General features: G+C 36.0%; 1 protein-coding gene across 3 annotated transcripts; it reads right to left on the reverse strand.

The window, feature by feature from the left end:
* Nucleotides 1-11,243: 11,243 nt before the first annotated feature.
* Nucleotides 11,244-26,627, reverse strand: LOC146001226 (uncharacterized protein C8orf76 homolog). 3 transcript variants are annotated; one of them, XM_083138526.1, is made up of 5 exons: nt 26,573-26,627; nt 17,626-17,757; nt 16,785-17,018; nt 14,641-15,069; nt 11,244-12,304 (listed from the first exon to the last, which is right to left on the reverse strand). In XM_083138526.1, the coding sequence occupies exons 2-5, from the start codon at nt 17,719-17,721 to the stop codon at nt 12,128-12,130; spliced, it is 936 nt and encodes a 311-aa protein (XP_082994652.1). In that variant the 5' UTR covers nt 17,722-17,757; nt 26,573-26,627; the 3' UTR covers nt 11,244-12,127. The 3 variants fall into 3 exon arrangements, with proteins under 3 accessions (XP_082994652.1, XP_082994654.1, XP_082994653.1); XM_083138528.1 differs by lacking the exon at nt 26,573-26,627 and adding an exon at nt 22,200-22,221; XM_083138527.1 differs by lacking the exon at nt 26,573-26,627 and adding an exon at nt 21,925-22,042.
* Between the last annotated feature and the right edge of the window lie 790 nt (nt 26,628-27,417).

The raw sequence follows: 27,417 nt of genomic DNA on the forward strand, positions 1-27,417 counted from the left end.
TTTTATCTTGTTTGTTTATTTAAGTACTTAGTTGCCACAGATAGTGAATCATGCTTTACAATTGTGCAAACCCAGAGGTTCATAATGCTTTAATTGTTGATGTTTGTAATGTCAACAAAGGGTAATGTAACCATTTTGCGCCTTATATTGTTACAATATTTAGTTTTCATGTTCATATTTTTGCAGTTGCATGAAAATACAACATTGTATCGCCCGTTAGCAACAATTATTAATCAGTTTCTTGCCAAATGATGCAAGAGCCAATAAAATAAGTATGAAGTAACTAAAGAAATATTGACAAACGATTTTTCAGTTCATTTGTTTTTATTTTACAAAGTTACTTGCACATTATTGGAATTTTTTTTAATACTAGGAGAACTCTTTTGATATAGTTCCAGTATAAATTTGTTCAAAATATGTTCTGCTCAAAAGTTTTTTTTTTTTTTTATTATTAAAAGCAAATTTAACCACTGGTTGTTGCAGTGGTAGGGGAATACATTTTTGCACGCGATGTCTTATTTTGAGAATTCCTCTCTTAGAAGTAAAAGATTTGACGTAAAATTTATTATTGGTATTCAGAAAATATCATACAAATACAAAATAAAACTAAAGCTAAAGTATGCTTAATTTGAAATTGAGGACACAGATAATAATTGAAACATTCATATATTATAAATCTATCTTTTGAAACTCTTTTGCCACATTTACAAAATGAATGCTGGGCCAAGTTTTTCCCCACATTGTTTAGTTATTAATGACATCAATGTACCTGACTTGGTATTGTAGATTGAAATAAAATTTACAAAAACACGAGACAGCATAACATATTTAAGTTTATAATTAATGAGCCAATATTTTTCCATGGAAAGAATGAAGGCAAAAAATCATACATGGCAACCTGTGGTTTCATTCTATGTTGTGTTGCTTCTTAAATTTTCCAAAGCTTTAATGTTTTCTAGTACGTATAATTTAAGTTTGTAGTAGCTATTTACACCATTTCTAGTTGCAATTTTTATATTACATATTAAAGAAATGAATTTGTTTCTTTTTCCACATGTTCATGTTTAAGCTGCATGATATAACATCATTTTACAAAATTGAAGTACAAATATTAGCCTCAAAGTTGAATAGAGTATAGAATGTTTAGAATTCTTATCAGCCAGAGCTGTGTGGTAGCTTAAAAGATAAATGCAGTTGGTTAGAGAGAAGGGGGGAGGGGGATGCTGTTTGGTACACACAAGTGAATAACGTTGTTGCTTTTATTGTATTGAATGACTAAATTCATATGTTGCTGCTTTAAAAAGACAACTGCAAAAATGAAGAAGTAAAACAAACAAAAAAGTATCATGCTTGAGCCATATGCTACTTACCTGGATCTGAATACTAGTGCAAAGAAATGAAATGTACACTCTTTTTCAGAACATTTTTGTTTTTGCTTTCTCCATTTTGATACATGTCAAAAGATAGCAGGAGGAGGATCAAACATATTCAGAACTGGCTGCATTTTCTTTATAAATACATTCTGACTGAAAAGTCATGCAACCCAATTTACAAATGTCTATCTTATACAGTATAGCAATCTTATATTGTCCTCAACAGGTGGTAGCACTGCTTGATTGATTCATTCATTATACAGTATATGATCATCAATAACACAGTTTTTAGTAGGCTGTAGCAAGCATGTATTTGTTGTTGAACATACTTTGCTACTTACTGTTATGTGAGAATGTGGACAAACATATCCCAATGTGAAACTTTGCAGTAGATCAGCATGTCATTTATAACACATGCTGTAACCATCATCTTGAATATTGTGACTTAATTTTTTGACAATGTATATGCTTAACCAACCATGTGATTTGTTACCATTACCTTCTACCGAACATGTCATGTTGTGCAACTCTTCAATCACACTGTGTAAATGTATGAGTATGATGACAAAGCATGCACTTCAGAATCTGTCTTGCTGCTCACCATTATCTTCTGACAAGAATGTTACTTTTCTGTGAAGGCATTTTGACACTTTAATGGTACGTTCACACAAAATTATCTGAGTAACGCAGATACAACTTGTGTAGTAATTTGTCAAGGATAAACAAATTAGTCTTAAAAGTATTTGGAACACATGGACATTTTGGTTTTCCAAGAATTTTAACACTGAATTGAAATGGTAACCGAGTTATATAGCATGTAAATCAGTAAATTTAACTCTCAATTCTTCACATGTCCAGGTTGTATGGTTCTTGAGACGATTCACGGGTTCGATACCCGGAGGAGGCACATAGTGTTTCAAATCCCACTTTAAACTAGGTTGTCCCAATTAGTCTTATTGTGCATAAAGTGGACTTAAATTACCAACTCGATCAATCGATTGAGATGATTCAGTGCACATTCACACAATTGCTACATATCAAACCAAAAATTTCATACTGAGAAGTGTATTATCATGAATATCAAAATACTCGGTTGGGTATAGGACTGATTTTATTCAAGTTTAATGTAATGTTATGGGATGAAAAGTTTTTGGTTATTTGCCATTATTTGTATTCGAGGTTTGCTTCAATTGGCCTGTAAATCACAGGGGGTGTAAAATATGAAGAGGAAAATTGCTTTCTAATATACTCTATTGTTATATTTAATAAAAACAAAAAAAACATGTCCATCATTTGCCAGTACTTTGCAAAATGTCCTTGCACTGTCCATTTGCTAGGCAGCTTTTTTTTTTTCTTTGCTTGGAGTAAGGCAAGTTGCACATTCAAATACCTTTGACCCCACATCCATATCAAAATTTGTCATGTGTATGTTTTACCTGGCATCAATTTAAGTGCCTCTGCTACACAAGTACTACATCACAAATCGCCCCAACATGGGCCCTTTGGCATGATAATTTTGTCAGTTTCTGATGCATGGGTCGGCTGTTGGATTCCCATCTTCACTTGGTTGGGAGGGGGAAATTATATCTTGTTTTCTCCACTTGCCAGACTATTCATGTTAAGTTTTTCATTGAAAATGACCTTCACTATGTGTTTGCATAAATGGATACCATCTTATTTTAATTTGGCCATGCTTTTTGAGATGCACAATTCACTTTAAATATATAACAGAATATAAAAATATTTTACACCTGCTAATCTGTGGATTATGATCTGACAGTGAATGTGACACAGGATAACTTTTGAGGGAATATAGGATAAAGAATGGAATAGAATATTTGTGGTACATGAACAAATAATTACAGTGTTTTAAGTTAAATTTTGTGCTTCTATTTAAAGGTTTAAGAGAAGAAAACCCAAAATGAAAGAACAGTGGTGAATGTAAGTTTGACATCCTAGGTTCAAATATTTATTACTAATGCTCAATAAAGTATTATGTTAACACAACTGTATTACATATAACATGTGGAAAGTATATTTCTGTGATACCTTTAAGGTAAATGTTTGGAAAAAAGGATAGTCCCATACTAACAGCCAAATTAAAAAAGCACAATTTGTTGTGTACTTTACATTTTAAGATCCAGGCTTCTGAGCACATAAATAAATCACTTTTCACTATCTGGAATGTTTTGCAGTTAACCGATATGTCACAAACTGATGTTTGTAAAAACATAAGATGGATATGTGCAAAATAGAGAGGTTGTGGAAGGAAGCTGATGTGCTTATTTCCAGCATCATCTTTATCATTCAAACTATTTACATACAACAGGTCAGATAATTTATCGATTGTGAACCCCTCCTTTTTTCTAACTTGCATGGCTCGTACTATGTATGCCAGTGATATATTTATTTACACATCTTATCACAGTGATAAAAATTGCAGACAATTTGTAGAGGTCTTGAGATCTGCTGAGGAAAATGGGCGATTACTGGAGGCTTATGCTTGTAAAGGATGCACAGAGCATTCAGCACTTGAGAAGTAGCATTTGGCATTACATTCAGTATAAGCATATACTTCTGCTAAATTCGATTCACACGTATGTTTTCCAGGTAATAATGTGCATCTACAGGTAAACAAGATGGCTGAGAGAGCTCAACGGTGGGTATTGTAGAAATAAAATAGAATTGTCCTGAACTTCAGGTCAAATACAATATATAGAATTATAGTGATGACTGAAAAACATACTACTATTGTCTCATGATTACCACATGTTTATTGCTTACATTTGCCCTTTTTTCCAACAGGAAATGCTTGGAAGATAATTTTTTCTTGTAAATAGTATTGTTTTCAGCTGGATACGAATTAACATTATTGAAAAAAATTAACTTTCCCCTTCAAACAGTGCAGTTTACATTGTATACAGGCTGTTTACAACAAGCCAATGTAATCTATTTGTAGACACAAGTCAATGCAATTTGGAAGCACACCAGCATATATATGCATTGCAGGATGCTCAATTCTCAGCTGCATTCAGTTGCAGCCATGAATTTTGCACTGTGCACCAACATTTGGATGTTACTAGATGCTACACATTTTCCATTCTTTATTCAAAGCATTTAAATTCCTTAACTTTTGTATTCCCTACATAGTGGCGTACCCAGAATTTTTGAAAGTGGAGGGGCCATTTTTTTTTTAGTAGTTAGTACTATGTTTTACCAACTTCTCCAGCATTTCTTCTTTAGTATTGAACAGAGCACTGGATTTGAATTTTGTATAACTTCTGGTACAGCATCAGTGGCCTGTCCAACTGCTTGTCCAGGTGAAACATGGACAGCACATAAGCACCTCGTCTAAAAATTTCATTGTTATGAAAGATCATACAAATGTGCACAGCACCAGCTTCTTGTACAAAACACTGGAGAAAGTTTCTAGGGAAAAAAAATTGTGTGTAAGTTTTGCATGCTTGAAAGATTTTCATATTTTATTGGCTCTTGTAACATGGTAGAAAGTTAGTAAAATTAATTCTTCAGTCTGTGTAATACAGAAGTTTTGTAGGTGCTTCCACTTCAGCCGGTGTGGATTATTGCTCAAAGGTGTATAAACATTATGTTAGCCTTACATAGCAAGATAATGGATTGACTGTGCAGAAGAATTCATAAGAATAAAGTTCCATGATTGAATTTTTTTTAATTATTATTATTTTCTTGCCATGTATAATGTATATATATATACATACACACACACACTGTGCTGTACAATAGTATTGTTCAAACTTTGGTACGGTTTTCAAGAAAAAGGGAAAATTGCCTTTGTAAATAAAAATGCCTTTTCACTTTATTTAGTAGCATTTTATTACCCTTTCACTCAACCTTAACACTGGGAAACAAATTTTAACTTTTTCTCTGTTAAAATGGAAAAGAAAAAGTGATTCTTATGGTACTTTTTTTTGCCAATTTTAATCTGATTACAGTTTTTTTCTATTGGGCATAGATTATTTTGTTCTAATGAAATAAGTTTGCTTTATTAACCTCTAGTGGATGGAGCCTCGTCTATCTGAAAAGCCTCTGAGGATGGGACCTTTTCAAACTTGCCATGAAGAAAGAAAAAGGCTCGAGAACTAACTTGTAGATAGACGAAATCAGTTTTGTTTTCTTTTTTTAAGACTGGACTTTTAACGGGTAAAATACAGGGTGATTCCTTCGCTCGAGGCCCCAAACTTTTGTCTATAAAATTGCCATTTACTTCAAGTTCGTATTGAAAATGTGTATGCACATACCTTCAACAATGTAAAACGGGATCTGCTCATATTCGATGCTGAAGAAGGTCCCCTTCCACATGCAAGCACTCGTGTACATGTCTCTCCAAATTCTGGAATACTTTTCTTACAGCGGTAATGGCTTCAATCTCTTGACGTATAGCTTCTTTAAAGTCTGTGATTGTGCTGGGTTTATTTCAGTATACTTTTCCCTTCAATAAGCCCTAAAGAAAGAAGTTGGGTGGGGTGAGATTTGATGTTGACTCCTTTACATCCTGTTTTGTCTCTTCAGACATTTTCCGGCCTCCTGAATGCTGCGACAAGACTTCCCGTTGTCTCTAACTTTATCTATTTCTGGATACAACACTCTGAAGGTACATGTCTCGCACATTATTCAGTCTGAAATGTCCTTTGACATGCTTTAAATGAACCAGTTTGCCAGTATTTACAGAGGAGGAAAACTCGCTCTTTGATTGTGTACATTGTAATCTCTATATATTCGAGCCACCACTACCGAGATGAATTTTCACTGAACAAAACAAATGAAGGTCACTGGAAGAGTCCAAACCTATTGTGAGGGGTTAGATCCTGTTTTACATTGTTGAAGGTATGTGCATACAAAATTTCAAGACAAACTAAGTAAATGGCAGTTTTATAGACAAAAGTTTGGGTCCTCTAGCGAGGGAATCACCCGATATATACATTGTGCTTCCCATTAATTGGCATTAAGCGAAGAAGAAAATTAAAGTTTTTCTAAAAAATTGGCCCCTGTGCCCCTTCAACAGACCAAAGTGAATAATAATAATAAAAAAGGTAGCAATGTTACATTTCTACTGATTGATTAAATGAGATTCAGTACAAATGGTGCTCTCCGAAAACTGGGAACATTTCCTTCCCTACCAGATTCGAAGTCGACCTAGGTTTCAATATTGTCATATTCCTTGTCTTGTTCTGTGCTTGCAGGCATGGGAAGGGCTGGACTGGAGGCACAGGCCTTCTAGCTGTAGAAATATCATATTTAATGATGTGCCTAGTCTTTACCATTATTCCAAAGATTTTTGTAATCTAAAAGTAGCAATACTTTTGAGTACAGCACCTTGAATAACGGTGTGGAAAACGACCCAAGAAACTGGTTCCCGAGACAATGACGACATAGATGGTAGTGTGATCAGCACAGCTGCTAATTTTCTTATGAAAATAATGCGGCTTAGTTAGTTTTTGGAATGTATTGTGTAGATTTGTTTGTCTTGAAAGGCAGTAAGTGAATTGATGGAAACAGTTATATTCATGCAATCGTCATTATCATCATCGCTGCGATTAGTTTAGAGCGGAAGAAGAGAGACCAAAAATACAAATGCTTCAGTGTGTATATGTTTAAAACAAATAATAATAATGATAATAATGAACCTAATTCATACACAAAAATTTTGTTACCAAGAGCATTTCATGCGTATATTTTGTCCCGTATTATTAATGAAAGTAACGATAACAGGACGTGGTCGACTGTCTAGAATGTTCGTTAATATATTCACAACCACTGTACCAAATATCATAGCAATTATCACGTTCATAGAAATGCTTCCTGTAAAAGAACCTGACGTTGCAGCGAAAACTCCATTTACTTCCATTATAAGCAGACGAATACCATGCAGCTGTGCCGGCACCAGCACCTCTAGCGGTATCATATTAGAGTGTAACCAGCCAGAGAGCCCAGAACAGTGTCATTTTCCACACTACGTTATTCAAGGCACTGTACTTTTGAGTACTCCATCAGTTCTCTCCAATGAATGAGCACTCTGAATGGCATGTGACAAAACCCTTTCAGCCACCGACTTAAAAGTGTCACACATAAGCACAGCAGATATGAGGAGTCAAAGATTTATCCTAGTCACCTATTTTGCAGCCAAAATAAAGTTCATATGATTGCAATGCAGTTATGCTGCTGCTTTGACATTTCAAAGTTAACTTGAATGCAACTCAAGATATGCAAAAATTAGTGCCAACAAACTTAATTATTCATAATTGGGAAATGGGAGACGCGGTAGTAGATAAATACAGAGATACTAGTACTCACTTTATCCACGAAACTGATTTTTGAGCTGTTGAGCACCTAGCGGCAGTCGGGAACTAAGAACAATAGAAGCACGCAAAGCAACAGTACAACAAGTTCCAGCGAGGATGGTGGCAGTGACCACTGAAATTAATAGAACAAAGAAAAATCAGTTTCGTGGATAAAGTGAGTACTAGTTTCTCTGTATTTATTTAAACTTATTTATGTTGCAATCGTAAAAGTACTAGATTTCAACTGAAATGTGACCACTGTTTATTCTGATGGCAATAAACCATTATTTTATCATTGTCATCAAGAATGTCATTGGGATAAACAGTGATTGCCTGTGCATAGAAACCGTTAATCAAAGAAGTGACTTTTAGGCATAATGCTTATCATTTGCTACTATAACAGAGCTTGCCAACAAAAATCACAATGGGTTTAATTTCCAGTGATGACATGAAATGGGTAAGCATTTATGATTATGTAATGTCTGAGCTTGCAACAAATATATGTAGATTGCCATATGTATGCACCGGTTGGTAAACATTGTGATTTGTTGCCACACATTAATTATGTAAAGATATATGGAATAATATTTTTACATTATTGATTTGGAGATAAAGGATAGTAGGAGTACAAAAATTGTAAATGAGTTACAAAAAAATGGAGCCCCATAGAGATATTCTGATATGAAAAACAATAAGAGTGAAAATTATTTTGGTGCAACCTATCTTGACAGTGACATCAGCTGGGAGCGCACTGCAACTTGACGTATCACTCCGCGCCAAGCATGAAAAATTCTCTCCCGTCACATTTGCATCTCGGAGTCCGCAGGGAAAATACATGGAAGGAGCAGAATGTGTGCAGCTGATCTTCATGCGGAGAAATGTCAATGCTTGGCGAAATACGAACACGATAAGATAAACAAATTACAAAGTTAAAAGTATATTTGACGGAGGGGGGGGGGAGGGAGAGAGAGAGAGAGAGAGAGAGCACTAATATAAACTTTGTTTTTACCAGTCTTCCACGAAAGCTAGTCTTGATGTATTTTTTCTCGAAGCATTTTTTGGTACATTCTCATTACGAACAGAATTATAGGATTATCCATTACCCATGACAATTACGCTATTTGGTTGCAGTTTGGGTAGAATATCGACGAACCACATCTCAGAACGCTGCCTCAACGCCTTTTCTCGAATGAAATAACAAACGAACACTTTCCACAAAACCATCTTCGCTTTCTAAATACTCAACAACGAACCTTCCTTTTTTCGCCTCAGGCTGAACTCTGAGCCTAGATGGAAAGCATACCAAATTGACAGGCACGTATCTAAAAATACATTTTGGGGAGGGTCTGACCAAGTGTCTCAATAATAATTATATTGAATTAAAATAATATTAATTAAATATGTAAATTAATTAATATTGCATTGTTGTTATTACACGAATAGGTAAAAATAGTAAAAGAATAGAATAAGAACATCCATTCATATTGTAACTTACGTCTAGTTAAGATCGTCAAAATTTGTGGAAAAGCAACAGCCTTGGCAAAGAAATTAATGTCAAATAGAGACATACACATAGAATTGAATAATTATTGAATAACAACAAAAGGACTTAGATCATATTGTATTAGGCAAAAATAATTATACTGTGATAACTTTTAATTGCCTATTGGAATTGACGAAACATGAAATTGGTGATTAATATTTCATGCATTATCATCATCATAAGTAGTAATGTGTATAAATCTTTGGAAGCCGTATGAGCGAAATTCCTTGCCTTTCAATAAGTTCAGCGGGGTATAACCATCGATTTATAACAAATGCTAGAGAATTATATTTTAAATATTTAATTTTAATACGTGCTAAGTCTTTTGGGGGAGGTCCGAATCTATGCCCCCCCCTCCTTCCCTAAATACATTCTTGCAATGTGAAACAACTGTTGTGCCCTCCCAGGCTTTGTTTACAGAATGGCCGAAGGACGATATTAACTCATGTCTCATACATGTAATGAAGATTTTTTTTCACATAGATCTGATATCGCTTTATTGGCGCAGATATTGGTGGAGCCAAGTAACAATGTCGTCTATGAACGCTTCCTTATCTCAATACAAACCCAGGTCATACAAAATATGCCTCAATGTTGATATGCTTATGGATCAAGATCTCAATCAATCACTTTTCCCACTGTTGGAAATTTAGTGTTCCCATTGCCCTGCCCCTAAAAGTTTTTGTGACAATTGAACTCATAGTTTCAACACAAGTACGTAGCAAATATGAATACGTTTATACATCCCCCCTCCCACATGACTGTTCATAGTTTGCCCTTTACAAAGCGATTTAAAGTAACCCCTGCCCAGATCTCGCTTGCTGAGGACGTGTGATAACCAGCAGACAAAGATAGACTCGCCCTTAACCTCACTTCAACCTGCAACCACCTTCGAGATTCGGGTCAACGAACCCATGCATATTTTTTTTTACCTTCGACATGCAGCAAAACAATCGTACCGGATACTCTTCATTTCAACAGGTTTTTCAGAATCTAGCATCTGTAATACATTTCCATGTACTGTATATTTTTGTGCTCAAGTCTCGTGAATTTGCCGTTCGAAGGCCCGTTGCCATCCCGCATTCATTAACTGAATCCAAATCAGTTTCGTACAGTTTATTATGTTTATGTTTTGTGCTCATTTTAATGGTTATTTATTATACATTATTATATTCTGCAAGAATCCTCTCATTGTGACATTTTGAAATTCCTTCCCTTGTATCTCAATCTATTGAATTTCATTCCTTTGTTTTTCATTTTTCCGAGTGCAGACAGTGAAAGTATGAACGCTGTAGGTTTGCAGTGCTGTTACGACGTCACTGTCAAGATAGGTTGCACCTTAGTATAACAAATCATTGTTGACCAGCTGTAATTTTTGTATAATAAATCATCAAATTTTTGGGCATAAAGTTCATTTATATATATTTTTTGGCTTGGCAGAAAATTACTTTGGGAAGGGAGGGGGTGCAGTTCTTGTTTTGAGGCCCATTCAAGAAGTGGGGATGCAGTATAATTTATACGACTTAGTATGTACTTGTCACTGCATTTCTTTTATACTGTGGTAGAGGGCATGAAATGTTCAGTATATCTAGGATTAAAACCAGTTTTGCATCCTGTTTTTGAAAATAAAATGTGTAAATATTCATGTAATAAGTCCAACTGAAGAACATCATTTTTTTAAAAAAAGTGGTGCGAATATGATTCTAAAAAATGTTCTCCAAGCAGTGATTAGGGAGGCATTTGCCAGTTTTTTGCCCTGCACTATAGCATCTGAATGTTAAATCTTGTCTACCAAGATAAAGTAAACTGTCCTTGCACCCCCAGTTCTGGCACCCAATCATGGCTACTGTCTCCAAGTAAATTAAAATGTCAGCTTGAAAAAGGTACAGTTCCTTTCAAGAAGCATAAGAGAGAAACTACAGGGAGATGTATGTGGCCTGCATAGAGAAGTATTACTTTTTAAAAGGTACACTAGGAACATGTAAATGTAAGTGCACAAAGTATATGAATCGAAGAAGGTTGAAGAACACTATCTTGGACCAAAATATGTATTTTAATTCTCCATAAAAAATACATGCAAAGTGGCACATTTTTGTAGATATTTTTAATAAACTTTACTTAGCTTAATAATTGGTGTAAAGGGTTTCTTGCAGCTGCCACATGAGGAAAAATACATCATTTCTGTTCAATACTTCAGTGCATTTCAAGAGGACTGAAATACTTGTAAATGTGCACCTTGTGCGAAACTGGTACACAGTGTCCTCATTAGTGTTAGTGCATGTATTTTACAATTTTATTATACTGGATCCATTTGAAGCATTAAAAGGGATGGTCCTTTGAGTGGTTTCTAACACTGGATGTAGATCCAGTCAACACCTATGAGACCACTCCAAATCAATTATTGTTGCATAAAAATAAATAAAATGTTGATGTGTGTGACAACACTACATAAGATTACACAAATTTGAATTTAATTATGATACAATTTATATTGGACATTTGTGGACATATCACCATGTTCACCATGATTGAAAACAAGTTTTCTGATGTTAAGAAATTCCTGAATTACATGCGTGAAAAATAATGCCCCCTCCCTCCCACAACCTCTTTTTCATATCTAATTTGGATTTTTCAGTTATTTAGGGGCCTACCCAATACACTAAATTATGTACCTATGTGCTGTTATTCTTTCTCAAGCACAGACAGCATGTCTTTGCTCTCTCCTAGCTCATAACCCTCCAGGTAACTAAATCGCAAACTTCCGGGAGATTTTCATTTAATATATCAATCTGCTTTTGACGCATTGCCTTTCCCTTATCTACTTCTGCTGGTGTAAACTGTCGCAAAGATAAGCTGGGCTAACTATGAAGCACATTCCAATTCAGAGGTTATCATCAAATTGGAAAATCAGGAAAAGTGCGGTAATCTAAAATCCATCGAAACCAAAACTTTTCAAAGTCATTAAATCGAATATTCTCTGTTTCTCGAAATTTGCTGCTCTCCAAGTCACCAGGTTCTTCATCGCTGACCTCTCCAGTGAATTTCTCACCATACACATCTTGTCCATAAATCTAGAAAGAAGAAAAACATGAATAAAACAGATGTCTACTAAGGGCGGGGCAGATTCATCAGTATTCTATTGGTCAAAGCCAAAGTAAAATCCACTTTAAGCTCAGAAGCTAATCGGGACTGGACCAACAGTTTAAAGTGGAATCCAAACCACTGTAAATTGTACCTCCAGTGCAGAACAAATCCAGGACTCCTTGGTTATAAGGCAAGAGCATGACCACTTTGCCATTGGTAGGGTCCTTAAACTTTTGCACTTGCGATAACACCAAAAAATGTTTATTATTGCCAGAAAGCGATTTCTTATGCAGAGTAATGTAGGGGTAAACGTAGTCTTCATGTAATTTTTAGGTTTCTCACAAATTGTACCAGTTACATACTGAAAATGGCCATGTAAATTCACCCATGGCTGCCTATTTTCTGCTTTCTACACAAGACTCCAGTAATACTACTTTCCAAATGGCTTAACAATTATTGTCACAATGCTGGGTCAACATTGATATTTTAAACTTGCTGGGAATTGAACTACAGTCAGCTGGTACCAAAGTGAAAACCCCAATGATTTAGAAATGTGGAAGTTATGATTTATATAAATGTTGATTTAAAAAAAAAATATATGTTGCTTTTCTGACACTTTTGGCTAATCACGACAATGGTGATTGGATGAGATGAAGTGACAAGCACCTGCAGATGACTGACACACATGCAAGCATGAAGTCCACTCCACATAGCAGAGCCTTGTTAGCCTGCAAAAATGCAGCTCAGGGTGTACTATGTGGAAGAGAGGTTGACCTTCAGAAAAGATAACCCTTACAACCCTGGTTTCATAAAAGATGGCTGTAAATCTAATCTAAAAATTTTCAATTAACTGTTTTTTTTTTGTTTTTTTTTCATGGTCATTCATCTTGCAGTGAATGGAATATCACATTTGTTGTGATGTGTTTGTAAGATATCAGAATTTGGCAATCTTTTATTATTTCTTAACCAGCCCACTTTTTAAAAAGTTCCAAGCTATTATAGGTTTAATAATTTAGGAATTTTATCCGTCACATTCTGAACAAGTTAATGTTAAGAATAAGCATGCATTACAAATACTTACCATATTATGCGGGGTACAGATAGTTTTTTTGGAAATGCAAATTTGGTGAAAATAGCAAATAACTGATATTGAGAAAAACAACACTGATTGTCAAAAATAAACACAAAAAAGTTCAGGTCCCTATCCATTGATATCAGGTAAAATAGGATGATCCGGCCTACATGGCAGAGTGGTTAGCACAACGTGAGATGCCAGGAGTCCCAGGTTCGAATCCCAGCCTGGGCATGGGTGTTTGTTTTGGATTTGCTTTATTTTACTTCGCTTTTTGTGCCACTTTTGGCTAATTTGCGAAGATGTAGATGAGTGATGACATGATGAAATTGATGAATGGACACTCACAAACATCCACGCCCAGGCTGGGATTCGAACCCAGGACCCCTAGAGTCGTAGCGCGATGTGCTAATCACTCCTCCACAGGGACCGGTGCATGGGTGTTTGAGTGTCTCTTCATCAATTCCATTGTGTCATCACTCATCCTCATCTTTGCAATTAGCCAAAAGTGGCAGAATGGAAAGTAAAATAAAACTAAATCAACCAAAATAGGATGATAGGCATATACAACCTTACTCTTCTAACCATAAGTGACAAGATTTTCATTTTGGTCATAAAATTGACCACTTGAATACTACAGGACTCTAATATATTATACATAACATAGTTCTTACTGGAAGAAAAAAAAATAAATTAAAAACTCATAATAAATATTAACGAACTTAGTACTGTTTTGACCAGAAAAACTTTCTGAACTTCAAGATCAAATTAAAAGAAAAAATCCTGTGAATTTTAGACTGATTTTTTTATATACACACCACACTAATCAGTCTTTATACAAGCACAAAACTCATCTCCCAAAATTTGCAGCTACTGAATGAGATTTTACTATGTTTGGAGAAAGTAACACTGAGGTTTTGCAAAAGTATACTTTTGATGAATATAATCTCTATATTGTTAAAAATACCAAAAATTATCTCTAGTAACCATATTTTTAATGTCCTACCTGCACTTGATTCAGGTGATGGTGGTAGCAGGGATCATATATTCAAAATATCTGTTTGAAAGCATGAAGATTGGTGTACGAATAACTTCATTTACACATTTATAATTTCTATCATTACACAATTGGAATCATGACCTGACCATTGCATACAACCCTTCTTGTAGTTCATGATTTGGAATACATGAACATTTGACAACATTATTGATATATGGATGATCTAAGTACATTATAAATTTCAAACCTACCTTAATTGCTTGGCTTACAAATTCTTCAGGAAGGTTCAAAACTTCCAGCTGCAAGTTCACTTCCTGCTCCAAGCAACTTATCTTTTCTTGGACAAATGTCCTTGCTGAATTTTGCACAGATTTAAGGATCAAACTTGCTCTTATCAAACATGAAGCAACAATCCCTTTCGATAATGTCATTTCAGAGTCTTGTTCTGCATCTTCTTCACTTTCCACCATTCTGTCCTCTTGCAAGCAGAGTAAACTTACTTTAAATGTATTTGCATAACACTTTGACATTTCAGTCCAATAGTGATGATTTAATGGATGGAGACTTATCAATTTTTTCAACACTTCACACTGTTCTTTGTATTCTTGTACTTTTCCATAAATTTCTGAAAGCAAATCCAGGCTAACTGTTTTCATGTCGTTTGTTTTTGATGACAAATGCTGAAAAATAAAGAAAAAATTGATGCATAACGTACTTCCTACACAATATTAAAAAGGTAAGAATACAGAGAATGTCTCCAATTTCTTTCCTACTTCTTATACACTAAATATGCAGTCCTGGTAATGTATATGGAATTAAGATTTGGGGTCACGTGAAAAAATTGTACACTTACGTCTGTCTATGTATTTTGCAAAATTACATTCTTCATTACCGCAATCATTCTCCATACAGAAACATAGGAACCATGTTTGATGATATGAACAAGTGACGTTCGGCATTTGTTGCGCTGTCTACAGCATTACCACACTGTTCCTTCATTACTTGCAGAGCATTAATTGTTGCTTCGTTACTTGAACGAGGTAAAAGATCACGTTGAATGAGGACTTCGATTAAAGGTAAGTTTGGCAACGGTGTTCGAGCGTTCATCTACAAAAATGGCATCTTATGCAGTGAGGAAGCTAGTTCCATTCACGGATAGCCCCACGGACCATTTCCGGAAAGATTAGGTTACGTTAGGCAAGCTTAGTTAAAATTTTGTTCCAAAAACAATGCGATACAGATGTAAAAGAGAAAAAAATTCCACTTTAATTGGCTTTTTTCCCTATTTCCACACGTGACCCCTCACATTTTAACAAAAGATTCATGATTAGAAGGCCAAATTTAGTTAGTATACCAAAAATTAACGAAATTGGAGACATTCTCTATATTCTTCATTCGCTCCATTAAAAATACTAATCACACCTCTTCCTGTCTCAGACAAAGCATGCAAACAAGAAAGTGTACATGGGTTTATCACTTCTCTGTGCTTATTTTTCAATGCAGGTCATTTGTGTAAGGATCTTTTTGAGCCATTATTTGTTAAACTATTTCCTTATTTCAGACACTATCCTAATTTTTACCAGAATAAAGTGCTGAACTGGAAGAAGTAAACACATATCTGTATTATTTATTCACACAAAACGGATGTCAGATAATCTGATATCCAGCATCCACATTTTGTGGCCATCCCCAGTAAATAAATTTCTATTCTAAGAGAAAAAGAAAATGCAGAACTGACAATATTGCTTAATGCGTTTGAGATGGCAGCAGTAGTCTGATATCAAGGCATGAGTTTATGAATGGCCACACTATGTACACACATATAGGCTATAAAACTAACAAAAAAAATGTTTGGTAATTATGCGATATCGCCCGAACACCTCTCACTCGTTTATTTCCTTACTTTTAGCATTGATACTTACCTATTCTGCACGTTTGTAAACACTGGCGAGACCATGTGACTTTCGACGCTCACGCAATCCGCAGGTACATAATGGAAACAACGGCATAATGTTGTCAGAAAATGCAAGTTCCTTACATAAAAAGTGATTATTTCTTGTTCTGCAGCATTCTATGGTGAAGTTTTCAGTTTCCGCAAAAGAAAATACCTCGAACTTCAACAATGCTACAGAAACTGATTTCAGTAAGTAGTTTCTCCTGTAAATTTGAAGAAATCCGTTCAGACAATATCGCATATTTACCAAATGTTTTGCAAGAGAGATGCATGCAATAACTAACCATTATGCCTTCACAGCCTGTGCAATGTCTATGTGTAGAAAATTCATATGCTGTACAAGGCCTGTATAATGAAGAGATCACCATCCAGTTAGCCCACAAAGCCAGGCATTTATTTTAATTGAATTTTGTTCCAATTGAAAGGACATGTTATACTTACAAATTCCTCAGCTAAATTCCTTGATTCCTGTAGATTTCCTATTCTGATGTGGCAACGAATGATGCTCTCTACAATATTTCTTCTCATATAATTATTGGCTTCATAGAAATCTTTTATAAGATGTTTATAGCAATCTAATGCCTCCTCAAAATGTTCTTCAAAGTACAGGTGATCAGCTTTGAACTTTAATGCATCAGCAGTACACTCATCATCTTCAGAAGCATTGTAGAACCACTGAAAATCAATTTCAATCATCATTCTACAGTAATAAAATTACTTGTGCAAATAATCGAAAGAGGAACAACTTAAGATGACCGGACCCCTCTCCGATTTTCTTCATATTTGGCATACTCACTAATTGAGGCCTCCTAATCACGATTCTGAAGTTAAAAGTTGTCAGAAACGTCTAGAAATTGCAAAATAAGCGAAAATAAGGCGTTAGTTTTCGGAATGGAAACAGTCGATTTTCGCGAAATTTTTTGTTTCACAAGGAAATATATATATTCCTGATACTACCACGACACCAAATTTTAAATATGTTTGCCTAACGTAACCACACGTCAATGGTTCATGGGGCTAGTGTCAATGGTTCACAATTATTTTGCAATTTCTAGATGTTTCCGACAAATTTTAACTTCAGATTCGTCATTAGCAGGCCTCAATTAGTAAGTATGTCAAATATGAAGAAAATCGGAGAGGGGTCTGGTCATCTTAAGTCATACCTCGAAAGAATTATACAGAATAACAAATATATTTGGTTGTAACTACAGATGGATGGGATGTGATCAGCACATTTAAACTTTCAAATATATTATTTTATTATCACAGAAGAAATACTTACTTTTGGTGGACACAACCTTGCTTTATAATCTTGAACAGGGATTGGAAGTTTTTCATCTTTTCTTTCAAAAAAATCATCTTCAAAGTGTATATCCATTGTGAAGTTATAATCAAGTTAAACATGCAATTGCACCTGAAATAAACAGTGTAAGACATATATCAATATGAATATTATTTGAAGTATTGTTGCAGAAATCTCTTCTGCAAGTAACAGATATAAATGTTGCAGAATAGGGCATATGGCTTCTATGCACTCATTACTTTATTTTAGTGCCAAATTATTATTGAATATTGAAATTGGAACCTTAACTATGCAGTAGCTAACAAGAAAATTATCAATTTGGTAACGTAATAGACATAATTAGAAATCGAACAGTTAAAAAAATATCTGTGCACCATGATAAATTCGGAATTAAATAATCGAAAATTAGGCTATCATTAAAATATTATTCAAATACACGTTCAAAGATAGCCTACTCATTTTATATAAGAAACACACATACAATAATTACATCATTTCAAACCAGAAACAATTTTGAAATACACTGGTACAGTCACGGACAATTCCACTGAAATTCAATGAAATCATAGCAATCCAGAAGTGCTCTTGAGTGTTCCTTTTGCTTGTTACCCCGCCAGTAGTTTTGACCTTGAGGCTACCTCTCTTTCAGTACTTTCCTCAACTTCAGTGTGCTGTGAAAGGAAAGGTTGCATTATCTGCTTCTGCGGTGTTCTATTTATATACTGCGGTCCCGCGGGCGTCACGACTGTGTTTGAGGGTTAAAATCACCTATGATTTATAACGATCAATAGACAAGAGAATTGCAGATTTTTTATTTGTGGCATATACTGAATAGAGGGACCCATGGTTTTGAAGAATGAATGTTAAACAATAACTAAGGACTAAATCCACGTTGATCAGCTGTGTGTAAATACCAGTGGTCGGAAGTAGTGTGCTACTTGTAGCTAGCTACAAAATTTGTAGCAGTAGCTGTGGCGGCATTACATTTTTTAAATTGTAGTTGTAGCGGTAGCTGAGCTACTTTTCGCTACAACTACATTTTTTCTCAGCATTTTGAGGTAATTTTTAAATGTGTTAACGGCGTCAAAAATAAATGACAATATTGCTTACTTTTGCAAGAGACTCAAAAAGACAAAGTCCATTACATGCAAATACAGATAATATAGATTATAAATATCGGTGTAATTTATTTCATTAGCATCTGAATAATTCTAATATCCAGATAACTAACTGGCATATATGAATATATTCCGGATAATAGCCATTTATTTTAGCTGCATCGCTATTTTGGGGAGAATCATGCCTCATTTGCTACACCGCCACGAAAAAATGCCCCATTTGTGCCACCCCTGGAACAAATCCTGTGGATATCGTTGGAGTAACAGACAGCAAAATATCGATAATTACTGTGTAAAACCCAACTTACAGTGCAAAAACGGGCGATCCATTTTCTACTAATCTGACAATGCAATAGTGCCAGCAATCAATGATTCAGTTTGTTAACAGCATTTATCATTGTCAGTGTATAGGATCACACAGGCAATAATTTATTGAATGATAGTGTTTCTGGAATTACAATTATTTTGGTCATAATGTTTGTTCACAAATTTTAAAATTGCAATATGTTTAGAACACTCTGGTTTACACATCAGTTTCCTTAATATATTTTATCATGTTGTAAAAAGAACGTACAAGTTATTGACTTTCCTGCTGAAATGACATTTTTGTTAAAATACACAGTTTTCAAATTTATGTATTTTTCCTACTTTTGCATCGCTTTTCTGTAACTTTTTCTAATCATGGCAATGAGGATGCATTATTTATTTAGTTATTTTCTTATCTATGGCCGTTTTCTGCCACTTTTGGCTAATTGTGAGAATGGGGAAGAATGATGAGCAGAGTGGGGAATGGAGGAGCAGGAGGATCCCATCTTCCCAACTAGGAGTCTTTTCTAGTGTTTGTTTTGAGTCCACTTTATGCACAAATCAGCTGATCGAGACTGATATGAACCACCATGTGCCCTCCGCCAGGTATCGAACCTGGGGCCCTTTGAATACAAGGTGACAATTACAATTTCCACTGTCTCTTCGGGGAAGCATTTCCAACAGAAAAACTTACGTAAAGCATTGTTCCACCTGTTTCTCATTTATACCATTAGAAGCATCTCCCAGCTATCCTCAAGGTTCGAGCAAATATCCGCCACCCCCCAAATAACATTCTGTTTAAGTTAAGAAGATTAAATTGCTAAATATCACATTTTAATCTTATTCCCATTTTGTGCATCACGTTCTAGTTAATTTCGATACATGTGATATTCTTCCAATTAATTTTACAAGAAGTCTGTCACATAAATGTTTTTTAAATTACAATAAGAACATCACGGATACGTGTAAGACCTAATTTTTTTAAAATTGATATGCCACTTACAAAGGTATTCCCAAACACTTTATTAAAAATATGTAACTGAAGTAACATGGCTATAAAAATTATAGGTACTATTATCGTATGAGGGAAACACCTACGAATCATATATTTGGTTGTTTGGATAATAACTATTCATTTTGGCAAAAACCCTAGTAGAGGTGGTAGTCCACCAAGAGATAATATTGATATGAATAAGGATATTTTTTTAATGGGTGGAAGTTTTAGTATAAATAGTTGATGGACGTAGTATGTTTTGTTTATTGAAAATAACATAATGGTAGAGGTGGTTATAAGGATGTAACGTAATATTTTGGAATGCGGAACATTTCTTAAGGTGAAATAATGCATTTCTAACTAAGATAATGTCTATTTCTTCTATTTACAAGTACTTACTGTTACTTGTTGTTTCGAATCTGTAACACATTATGGCCGTGATAGCGTACTGGTTTAGGGGGTGTTCTGAGAGTGTTTTGTCGATTTATGCAGTGTTGCAACCTCGTTCACCGGAAAATATCTAAGTTTGTGCCCAGATTTGAAATTATGCTAATACGTCCCAAACCATTGATGTTAGCCTCACAAACCATTGACGTTAGCCCCACAAACCATTGACATTAGCCCCACAAACCATTGACGTTAGCCCCAAAAACCATTCACGTTAGCCCCAAAAACCATTCACGTTAGCCCCAAAAACCATTTTCCGTAAGGTTAGGTTAGGCAAGCATAGTTAAAAAAAAAATACTCTACATGTCATGTTCTAGTGAAAACACAGCGAGGCTGAAACACTGGCTACGGGGTTGCATCATCTTAACACACGGAACATTGCACTCTCCTGCAGAAAGCAAATGGCGGGAGCAGAAACAGCGTGTCAGACAGAGATTTTCGCAGAAAACAACACGCATTCACATTAAAATGGATCAAGTCTACATTCAGGAACTTCCACAACGCTAAAGAAAATGATTTCCGTAAGTATGGTGGCTCAGTCGGTAAAGCATCTGACTACCATGCTCAAGGTCCCGGGTTCGATCCCCGGCCGGTTCAAATCCGGGAACTTTTCTAATGATGGAAGCGGCCCCGCCACCCACCCAGCGTCGAATAACATGGGTACCAGGGGGAAACCCTGGGGGGTAAAGGCGGTCAGGGGCGTGATGCTGATCACATCACCCCCACTCACGACTGGATCAATTAAGTGTGGGGCGTTACCCCCACACCCCCTATATGCCTTCATGGCGTGGTGCTAAGCACAGGGGAGCACTTTACCTTTTTTCTTCTTTTTCTTTCTCCTGTAAATTTGAAGGAATCCGTTTCCCTCATACGATAATGTTACCAAATTATAGAATGAAGGGAATCATGGTAATAAATAACAATCTATTTTTCAGTACGTACAACTATCATACTAGGGCTTCTCTTGAATAGCCATATAGTTGTTTAAGTTTTTACTACAGAAGTAGCGCAAAAGTAGCGAGTAGCGAACAGGAGTAGCGTAGCGAGCTACTTTTTGGTAAATGTAGTTGTAGCTGTAGCGAAGCTACATTTTGGAAGAGTAGCTGCAGTTGTAGCGAAGCTACTTTGTATTTGTTTTGCTTCAACTTTCAATATAACCAAAACATTTTTCTGAGGGAAGTTAAAAAATAATGTTTCACTCTCAAAACTATGTAATTGTGTTCAGTGAATAACAAAGCACAAGACATGATTAAATTCACATCATTTAAAACACGTCTTCATATATTTATATTCCTTTTTTCCATACAGGTCCTGTGGACCCCACAATTGTGTTAGTGCCCAAAATGTTCAAGACTGTGGTTAAGGGTTAAAGCAAGTCACAGAACGGAAATGACCCTAAAGACAATTACTCACGTTTGTACATGTGCACGTCTATGTGCAGAACATTTACATAATCTACATAATATAGTAAATATTTAGATCTGGCTGTTGGCTGTTATAATTCAGATTGACAATTTCACAATAAAAATTCAAGGACCATTACGTCGACATTGAGAATGATCAGACAGAAAAATGTTATTTCTTCGAATTTTTCAACCTGTAATGGATTTACTACTTTGGATACTATTTAAACATTTTTGCATGGGCTTTGCTATTATAACATGGACTATTTACATCATTAAACGTACCAAAACTCAAGGAATATAGAAGTATTTTAGGAAGAGCATTCCGAGACACGGAGCTCTCCCATTGGCCAGAAGCCGCAACGAGCACTGACGTGACCAAGGGGATCTGTCAAGAGGCGAGGCACGCGTAGCAAGGGAAGCTTACGGGAAATATTTTCATTTTTAATTGTCCATATCTTGGTTCTATTAACCATTTGCAGCAGAATAATAAGCAAAACGCAAAGAATAAGACCTAGGCAATGATATGAAGAAGTTTACAGCACGCAATTACAATAAATGGCGTTATACAAATCAAACAAAAAGTAATCACGACTATCCTCTTATATAACCGCTATATTGAAATCTGAAGTTGCGTATGGGTAAATAAATACAATTTTACGTATTAAATATTTCGCTACCACACCAATACTTATTATCCTTCATACCTTCAAGTTTTCACAGATGTTTGTTATTAATAATTTGTTCATTATAATTTATATATCTAGTATACATATGATGTCGCCGTCGCTGTTGTTATATGACGTCGCTTTTCTACGTTTTAGGGTAACCGCAACAATAAAAATGAATGATGAAATGATAAATTTGATGGGAGCGTAGGCTAGATGAGTGTGGCAAGCACTGGTGTACGCAGGGGGGCTTAAGGGGCTGCAGCCCGCCGAAATTCTTAGAAAATAAAAAAAAATCAAATGACAGTAATGAAGTAAAAAAAAACAACTTTAAAATGACCCCCAATAACTATTTTTGTGTTTGAATAACTTTTAAAACGAAGGATTAAAATGGTAATTGGAGCTCGTATCTAATGAAAATAGAACAGCGACAACGGGATATCAGCGAAATTGATTTTCGGCGATACATTCTATGAACCAATCTCATTCTGTTCAGTAAAGGTTAGATTCATGGCACTGAACCCGCGTACAATTTGAATTGAATTAACATAATCCTTGAGTGAGGTGGAAATGGGTTTTGGATATTTTTTTTTTTTGTAGATGTGAAAATCTTTAACTAGTGATGCAAATATGCTTTCGCTTACATTAAAGTTTACACTATGGTAAAATTGCAGAAATATTCTACCTAAACTGATTTGTGTTTAAAAAACCGTAACATCAAAATATGTTTTTTAGAAATTAATAAATAAATAATAAATGGATAAAATGCAAACTCGTGGGAAAGCGTAATCCCTTAATAAATTCAAGGAAACTCGTGCCAGCTCGATGGCGAATCTGGTCAACCGCGTGTTCGACTTTGAATCCCATCACTGAAGTTCCCGACTTCGAGTCACGTCGTGGGCATTGATGTTCTTTGTGCCTGCCCTTTCATCAATTTTATGTGATCAACACTCATCGCCGCGATTAACCAAAAGTGGTAAAAAAGCGACGTCAAATAACAAATACATGAACAATAGGCCTGGCCTCTGTCTTGGTTTAGCAATGTGATTTGTTAATCACTATACGGTGGAGGCCGAGGCGGAAATAAATATCAGTAAGAATAAAAATTCATTACAACCTACCCTTCCTGGAGACTTATTATTTTGAAGACGATGCTACCCACTGTCATCTTTTTCTCGCTGCACTTGCTTCCATGGACTTGAATTTCATTAGTTTATTCAAATGTCGAATTCTAATAAAAGTTCTTGTTCTGACATACAGGGAAATAATCTTTTCGTTAACTTCAGGAAATTTTGACTGAAGTACTGTCTTTAGAGTGTCCATAACTTGATGTTGCTTGGAAACAGTTGACCCATGGAAGGATGCAAACACAATCTCAAATTGAATAACTTTTTCCATATCCGAACCACTACGTGCCTCCACCGGGTACCGAACCGGAATCCCTCGATTATAAGGCGATGACGCCACCACTACGCCATCGGGGAGGCCCTCAAAATAGAAATAGATGTGGTGCCCGATTCCTTAAAGCCCCAATTGGTACACTCTGCAACAGCACAAGAATGTTTACCTTTGGCACGCTTATTCATGGTACAGACACCAAATACACGTAATACGACCTAAAATTACTCACTTTAATATTCAAGACAAACAGCACAAGCACTTCTGTAAACGAATACCTGATCGCTACTACTGGACCTGCAGATTTTTCTGACATCTGGAAGAAATCTGTGCCTCGAAGTTGGCTTATACCGAACAATGAAAGCCATGTCGCTTTCGGAAACTGGAAGCAATTACTTTCCATTTGAATGTTCCCAACTGCAGGTATGAACCCCCTCGGGTTTATCGTCTATCGTCTATCCCTTACCTGGAGGAATCGCTAGCGTAACGCTCTATGAACTCAGAAGCGAACCTTGGTTGAGGCATGGGTGTGTATCATTGTGTGTCTTATCTATTTCATCTTTCATTTTCATTTCATTGCCCTAGTTTGCTCTATATGTCAAAAAGCGACGTGAAATAATAAAACAGATTGATTGAATTGGCGTTTTAAGTCCAGTTTATGTACATTGAGGCTAATTCTACCTACAGTTTAAAGTGGGATCCGAACCACTACGTGCCTCCACCGGGTACCGAACCCGGAATCCCTCGATTATAAGGCGATGACGCCACCACTACGCCATCCGGGAGGCCCTCAAAATAGAAATAGATGAGAACGTTAATTGGTTCAGTAACGATCTCGCTACCCAGCGAGGGTTTAAGGCTCGAGTCCCGCCTGGACATTGTGTCCCTTTGCGGGTGTCCATCTATTTCATCTATTCATTACTCATCCTCGCCTTCCAATTAGGTAAAAGTTTCAGGAAAGCAACCCAAAAATAAGAAAAAAAATATTTGCCTCGTAATGACGCAATTTGACAAGGACGCCCGCAAGATTTTTTCACAGGAGAGGCAGCAGTGCTCAAAGAGGGAAAGGTTTTGGAATGTTATCTCTCTAGTTAAGAATATCCTCTTAAAGAAAATTCCCCCACTAGGATAAATTGCATAGACATCCTCCACCCACTGCATTTTGTCTATGATTTTGCAATATACTCGTACTTATTATGTTATGCAGCAGTAACTTCAATTATTTCTTGTCAACAATAAGTCGTCCCTGCAAAGAAGTTGCTGAAATTCTACTGCTGGAAATTTTTAAAATACAACACTACCTGAATATATGTACAATATATTGACATAATTTGATGCATGTTTCTTCCGTATAAAAAAAACACTACGTGTTAAATAAAAATTAAATAAGAAGGATACTGTTATAGACATTCGTATTATTGAAACTGATGGCAATATTTGCATTCATATGGCTTAGAAGTTTATTATTGCGTAACTGTAACTTCATAATAATAATAATAGTTTTACTCACACACACACAACACCGAAATTTTGGACCTTCCCGTGGCTGCAACTCGACAGGACTCATACCACTCGTATTGTGTTGTCCTTACATGTTTATGATTGTCCCTTCATCCGCCTCATCTTATCACGATTCATCCTCATCTTCGCGATTAGCCAGAAGTAGCAGAAAAACGAAATAATAATAAATGAATACGTATGTATGTATCGTTCATTTAAAGACGAATTTCTACTGGGTTGATCGCTACTATGAGGATGAATGATGAACTAATGAGTGGAGAATGAGACAAACATTGCTTACTATGGTTCAAACTGGGGCCTCTGGCTTCCTAAAGCGTTATGCTGTCATGGAGACCCGTTATATACATGTAGAGGGACTTACTTAATCCTTTCCGTTCAATCTTACTCTCTCGATCGTGTTGCAGTTATGTCCACGCTATAATTAATTAAGTTAGTAAACTATTTGCATGAAAATATGCGCACGAGACTCTACTCCCACCCCCCTCCAGCACACACAGGCATTTAAAATTGTTTCACTTTACGATTTTTCGGGTGTTCTATCTATTGTCCTCGTCTCAAGATGAGAGTCTCATCTAATAATCATTTAACTACATTGCTGTGTCTCGTAATCAAGGGGTCCCGGGGTCGATACCCGGTGAAGGCACATGGTGGTTCGGATTCCACTTTAACCTGTAGGTCCAGTCCCGATCAGCCTTACTGTGCATAAAGTGGACTTAAAACACCAAATCAACCAATCAACCAACCAACCAACTTTATTACTGCGTGTAGGAGTGTAGACAAATAGTGTTAAAGAACCAAAGACATTGATTCCCTTTTTGCTGAATTCAGCATGAATTTGTTCGTTTGCCATCCTCAGTTAACTTGAGAAGGTACGGGAAAGCAGTGAAGAAGAACTACATGTTATAAACATTGCTTCCCAAGAGTTATAATCGCCTCTATGAGGCGATAAACTTGTATGATTTTACATGTTATTAAGCGGCCCGCAGCTGAGGGATCCCCTTTTTGACGTCACTCTAGCAGAAGACCTTCACGTGCCGCCGTAGCGCGGGAAGCCGGAATAGCACCCCCTGCCAAAACTAGTGATTATCACCATCCGTCGCCAGTGTTGTCAAATCGGATCTTCGGTTGTACCCAACCCAGTGTTGCCAATCTCCGAATGCAGGATTTCCCTTTTACCAGTGTAAAATTTCCCTTTTTCGACCTAAATTTCCCTCGATTTTCAAAACACATCTGAAGCTGTATCTTTGTATTACTATAACCATAGGCGTAGCTACGGGGTGTGCCGGGTGTGCCTAAGCACACCCTAATGGGCTGCTTTATCAAAGAGAATTAAAGACAGATATTTCAATAAGAGAGAAAATAAGCGGCAGTTTGTAAGAAGTTGAAAATGTCATTACTTGGTACAAACGTGTGCATTATCGCTGATGAAACGAGTGTCTATAGTTTTTCGATATTTTGATGTAATTGGAGAAAGAAGATATTTACTACATTCTACTCTGTACTGCAACGCCTTTCTTCTATACCTGTCACAAGCTGCACGTGTGAGAGAGAGCTTTCTGCAAGCTTACCCAAGTTAAAATAAATGAAGAGCAACTCAGAAGCAGGATAGATTGGAAGCCCTGCTCTTGCTATTTGTGGAACAGGAAAAAGCTTCGTCTATTGATGTAAATGAAGTTATTGATGAGTTTAAGAACATTGTACCTTTTGACAGACGTCTCTTGTTATAGATGACGTGTATTTTGATGTATTTGTTTGTAACATTTATGAACATTCTGTGTGGGTGTAATTTCTATGCAATTTGATTTCTTTCTACTACATATATTCAGAAATTTTCAACACTGTCATTTCGTGAATTTATATTCCTTTACAAACATCAGTGCAGTTAAAGAGCCAAGAGATTGTTTTGCAAAATATGC

Source organism: Lepisma saccharinum, chromosome 17 (genome assembly GCF_977018435.1).
Source record: "Lepisma saccharinum chromosome 17, izLepSacc3.1, whole genome shotgun sequence".
In the NCBI taxonomy this organism is placed as follows: Eukaryota; Metazoa; Arthropoda; class Insecta; order Zygentoma; family Lepismatidae; genus Lepisma; species Lepisma saccharinum.